The 6117-nt window shown below is 40.2% G+C and overlaps 1 protein-coding gene across 1 annotated transcript; it reads right to left on the reverse strand.

Annotated features, from left to right (window-relative positions):
- Positions 1-345: 345 nt before the first annotated feature.
- On the reverse strand, positions 346-1389 carry cxcr2 (chemokine (C-X-C motif) receptor 2; the record flags this gene model as incomplete). Its single annotated transcript, XM_083776734.1, has 1 exon — positions 346-1389. One exon carries the CDS (start codon positions 1387-1389, stop codon positions 346-348), a length of 1044 nt encoding a protein of 347 aa, XP_083632860.1.
- Positions 1390-6117: the final 4728 nt, after the last annotated feature.

Raw genomic sequence — 6117 nt, forward strand, 5'->3', positions numbered from 1 at the left:
TTGCTGCTACAATGTCTGAGGAACCACAACAAAATAATTGTACTCTTATATGTACACAGGATGTAATGATACATACAAATCGTGAATATTGAATGCTCAAGTTTTTAAAATAAAAAACTAGATCAGCATCTTGCAATTTAACACCTGCTAAAGGAGGAGGCAACATATTCCTTTCTTTTAATTGATTTGCACATTCTATCACAATTTCACAGACCAGATCCAGACCCCAGTGCAAAACCAGTTCAGAAAAATCAACATAGTAATTCATGTATTTAACATAATAAAAGCAAGGGTTGAGCAATGGATAACCTAATGTACTAGTAAAAGTTGCCCATAGCTGGTCATTTAAACGGATGTGTTCCTTGACCTAGACCTGAGGCTTCCTGTGCTACCCACAGAGCCCTTCGTATAAGCCATCAGTAGCCTGTTGCTGATCAGGCCATGTTTGCAGAGAGCTGCCAGCAGCTGGTTCCGGAATTTCTGGCTGATGAAGGCATACAGCACAGGATTCACTGCACAGTGTGTGTAGGCCATCAGCTGTGTCACGTGCAGGACCACGTCCACTCTGTTCTGAATGTCGCACGACTCCAACCCAAGTGATCCTCCCCGCATGAGCGTGTCTATCAGGATGGTGATGTTGTGTGGGAGCCAGCACAGAACAAACGCTAGCACCACCACTAGAATGACACGCATGGCCTTCTGCTTTTGCATGTTGCGTGTGTGGAGCAGCGTTCCTACCGTGTTGCCGTAGCAGAAAACCATCACCACCAGCGGCAGGAAGAAACCCAGTGTGTGATGCATGACGCGCACACCAATTCGCCACCGGTCGTTGCTTTCACCAGTGAGGTTTTCAGAGCAAGTAAGATGCTCCTCCGTCATAACCTCCTTCTGAAGTGCCACTGGCAAGGAAAGCATGCCCGCCACCAGCCATACCACACCACAGACCAGTCCCACCCGGTGACGCCTCGAAGACAGGAACTGTGCTGCTTTCACGATGGCAAAGTAGCGGTCCACGCTGATGCAAGCCAGCAAAAAGACACCTCCATAGATCGAAGCTTCCTGTAGGCCCGTCAGGAGCTTGCACAGGACGTTTCCGAAAATCCAGCCAAAACGAACGTAGACGGCCCAGAAAGGGAGCGTTAGGCAGAATAGAAGGTCCGCCAGAGCCAGGTGCATCAGGTAGATATCTGTGGAGGTTCTACGCTTCCCCATGTAGCAGACCACATACACAACCAGACTGTTTCCCAGCATGCTGAGGACAAACACCACAATGTAGGTAATCATCAGGGCCGAGCCACTCAAACCCCAAATGGACGGGTCACAGGGGCTAGCCAAATCTCCTACCGGTTCATAGGTTGCATTGTCAAACTCGTATTCCTCAGAGTCCATTTTCAGAAACGTCCTTAAAATAAAACAAATGCAATATTTAATGTAGTAGTAGTAACAGCAGTAGAATTAATAACAGTAGATATTATATTAATATTGCCGGCATATTGGTATACCAACCTAATATTAGTATTTTGGTACCACTTGAGGTCTGACAAAATGCACTTGTTCTGAGCATCATGCATACCTTTTAATAAATGTATTTTATATATATAATAATATATAATGTGTACTCCAGTCCATATCTACTATATCCATTCTAATTGAAACAAATATTCTTTCAAGTTCTTACCCGGAGGTCTCAAAACACTGAATGATGTAAAGGTTATGTCTCCTCTTTTCTTGAAATGAATACTGATGGAATTAAAAGCGAGCCACTTCATAAGAGACAAATGTGGTCACAGGAAATCTTGTTGGGGGAGATATGTGCAGAAGAGCAGAGCAATGTTATCAATCATTGTGACACAGGATGTTTGCTAAACCCTGGATATTATCTATCTGATAGGGCTGTGACAACAGGTGTTTTTCATCCTCAAAAGTTTAACTAAAGCTACATCCCACTATCCCAGGATTCCCAAAAGCATAACACGGCACAACCACACCTTTTCGGAAGCTTAGCCGTCTCTCCAGGTTGACTTAAAATTCAAACGTGTGATCTCCATCTTCAGACTCATTATTACACACAATGTTAAATTGTGAAAGAGTGTGTGAAATGTTTCTTTATGTGAGCTCTCAATACTTTAACCGTGAAGAGAGAATAGAAAAGAGAGGTTGGAACACAAAAGAATGCATAGAAAATATCGGCAGTGTTATGGGACTGCCATGAAGACAAGTCTTAGTGCTTATTCAGCAGCCTAATGATGGGTGTACTGAGATGTAGATAACACTAAAAACTGTCTGGTGTCATGTCTTCTGGTAGCCTATATCTTGCCTGGCTGTGGTCAGAGAAGCAGTGTGAAAAGATTGTGGCGATTGTCTCAGTCTTGCCTGTTTTGGTCACATTTGAAAGGTTATCAAGTTGCAAATCACAAGATGCATTATGACATTTTGTAGTTGGATGTTTAGCACAGGTCTCTCAAACAGACATACAGTAGTATGTCTGTTTGAGAGACCTGTGGCAAAAGAGTTAGGCCTATTTTATATGTTGTCATATCATATGATGCTGTCACACACACACATAGTTGAAAGCTTGCTTGCGGCGACAGAACATAAATTAAGCATTAGGAGTAGCTCAGTTGATGACTCTGAGTATCACAGCGTAGGTTTGGCAAGTTGTGTGGTATGTACTGTGTGCTGATGGTAGGTGTTGCACTCCACCTCAGCAATCCATATCCCTCTCCCAGGGGCCTAGCACATTGAAATGGGATCCGATGGTAATTCCGACGGAGCATTAGTCCGACATGCGGGAACAACAGTCGGACTAGCGCTCGAACATGTGCTGCTCCCGAGCTTGCGGTTGTGGTTAGGTTAGGGTTTGAGGTAGGTTGTCGGTCTAATGACTGTCGGACCAATAATAGTGTCTGAACTTAAGCGGTCTTGCGTCTTGGCCGATACAGACAATACGCTACTCTAGCCTTCTTATAATTAGAAACCTTATAGTTCCTTCTTTTTCAGTTTCATCGTCTGATCCCACTCTCTCAGACTCGTTCAGATGAACGCTTATTTCTTACCCTATTGCATGTTCTTTTTTATATTATTAATAAGACTCGCCCTGAGCCTGTTTTTAAACTGAAAAGATAAGTAAACTAATTATGTAAATTATGAAAAGTTTATATGCTCAAGGACAATCTGTGAACCTATTTGGTAATATTTGATCAATATAATTATGATACTAATAATGTATTATTATTAAACATTGCATAGTTTCATTTCAGCTCTCATTACAGATACACCTTGAGTTATCAATTTTCTTGCTATGTTCATGAGTCATAACATACAATATTTTCCCACCAGAGGGCAGCAGTCACAGGTTCTATTAAGTGACTTGTATTTCTCAAGGAAAGGAAAGGAAAAGTGCATCACAACAATTATGGACAATAATAAAAACATAGTCATAGTTATGAACACAATAAATAGATCATGTTTGTAAGAATCATCACAAATTAGATCAAACGTCAACATATCTGACTCAAGAGTCATGGTAGTCCACATTTGTTGATGGCTCACATGTCTTCATGGGTAAACAATTATGTGACATGTGATTCGTTTGCATTTCCAGTCATGATGACGAATTTGCTTTGCCGTAAAAAATAACTTTCATCTTCTAAGATTTTCAGTTTAGATTATTAAATTATCTTCCGGTCTCTGTCTCTCTGACTGTCTCTTTCACTCACTCTTTTTGCCTGTTTTAGACATGGATAAAACTTGAATGTCTATAGGAGCAATACAAGTTCAGCAACCTTGTATGCAGCTTGGACAGGAAGGGCAATGAGTGTCATATTCAAATGTTAAATGTGTGCGTGCGTGCGTGAGTGTGCGTGATTCACCTATAGTGACTTCACTATATTATAACTCACTCACTGCACTACTTAAGTTGTGAACTTGTGATACTATAGACTCTAGGCTACTTCAGTGCTGTCCTTTCTGATCAGCTTGTTGATGTGCCGTTATATGATTGAACAGTGACATTTAGAGAATGTCACCCCTTTACGTGACACAATGTGACACGTTCTGAGCTTGTAGATCTGCTATTTTTGGTGAAGAGATACATTTTTCATGCCTGTAGGCTTATAGTTCCCCTAATGTAAGAGAAAAGTGGGGTTTACTGAGAGGTTGTCAAATGCGAACCTCCCATCACAGATGTTGCATTGAATTTGCCCTTCCAGAAGGCTCCTTAATGAATCTAGTGTCCCAGAGCCGATGCCTGCCATTGACACTAAAGCATAATTTACACTTGATAGTACAAAAATAACATGTGAAAAACACGACACAATGAAAGCTCTACTAGCTCAATGCTATTTTCACTATACATACAGTAAGTAGGCCTACATAGGTTTTACAGGCCTGCTGTCATTTTCTTTTCATAGAATTGTGGGCTGCACGTTCAAGCCAAAAAGACCAGGCAGATGGTAAAGGTCATTCTCTGCCCTAACTCCCAAACCCAGTCACGTGACTCACGTATTCTCCCCTTTTCATTAGAATCAGAAACACTTACCAGGAGACTGATACAATGAAAGATATCCATGCTTTCCTTTGGTGTTTGTGTAAATCGATTCATGAGACAAAATCAAAACAAATTAAACTAAAGGAAAGCATGAGACTGAACACTGAAGTCCATTTTTTACCAACTGCAAACTCTATTTTATTGGATGTCTCCACAATGCATTATGGAATATTTGGGTGACTCTGTTGTACAATAATTGTCATGGTGACGCAGAAACATTTCAACCTCTGTAATCATCACAGTCTAGCCAGAATCTCATCCTCTCATTGTGGGCGTTCCTTAGTAATACATGTATTTATAGAGCAAGATAAATGTGATTAACAGCTGCGTGTTCCAAATTCACAATGACATGACAAAATTACATTAGTAGATTTTTATTATGTTTAGTTTAGTAAGTAGTACTTTCCGAAAAGTTTACAAAAATTAATAATGTATGCGTTACAAAATGGTATATATACATGAACATGCTTGATTGAACATTAGACATTTAAAGGCCTAATATTTCTACAGTTTCTACAAATTGCTACCAAACCTGTGGATAGTCATATGGCATGAACAATAACTTGAAGGGTAAATGTTAGGTCAATGACAATGTACCGGTGCATGTTCACATCATGTATACTTTACATTAGTTCAGATAGACCATCTTCCAAAGCATAGCCTACTTTTACCCTTTACTATTTTCACATTTAGGAAAGGAATACACAGACTTCTCAGGTGCCCACTCTTCCTGTAGTCATAGGACTATACACAGTATAGCTGTATGTACAGTAACTATCACTGTCTTAAGTCAAGTGATCAGACATTTTAGATTCCCATATTTCAGAAACAGACATCACATAGGCTTGTATTGTATGTGTAGAGTGTGTCTACCTTAGTAATGGCCTGAAACCTAACAAAGAAGGTTTTGTGTAGGTAAAGGGGTCAACGGTAGCCATGTTTAGTAACCTCATCTATAAATCACCATGACTAGAAGTAGTTCACACAAAATAGCTGTGCCTTGTCATTAGTCTGCTCAATAAACTCTCTTTAAGTACATACGATACTCGGTGGTCCATAAAGTTTATCAGCCACTTTGTCTCCTTCTCTTATCTCATGAGTTACAATACGTGGCCAAACAGGGGTTACAGTTACTGCAATCTTCAACTATGGAATAAAAGGATGGCAGACCAACAATCAAATTAGTCCATTTCAGTTGCAAGATTAAATAAATATAAGTAAACATGATCAGTGACAATGTAACATTATGTAATAAAAACATATACCACGGGGCGAGCAGAGTGCAGCGCAGCTTGGCAGAAAGCTGTTTCACTTTAAAGGAGTAGTTCACACAACACATTACTTATTTTCCATCAAATACACACCCCAGGAAGACTTGAATTCATGGGGAAAATTTGTTTTGTTTGTTTGTCGCATTCAAAAGCCAGTAATCGTATTCCTAAGCCAATGGTTTCCGTAAGGAGACTTTGCAACTCTCCTGTCGGATCAAATTATTGGCATGAATTCAAGGCTTCATGGGGTGTGTAATTGATAGAAAATAATATTTTTGGGGAGTGAACTACTACATT

Source organism: Protomyctophum parallelum (assembly GCF_964188405.1).
Source record: "Protomyctophum parallelum genome assembly, chromosome: 11".
NCBI lineage: Eukaryota > Metazoa > Chordata > Actinopteri > Myctophiformes > Myctophidae > Protomyctophum > Protomyctophum parallelum.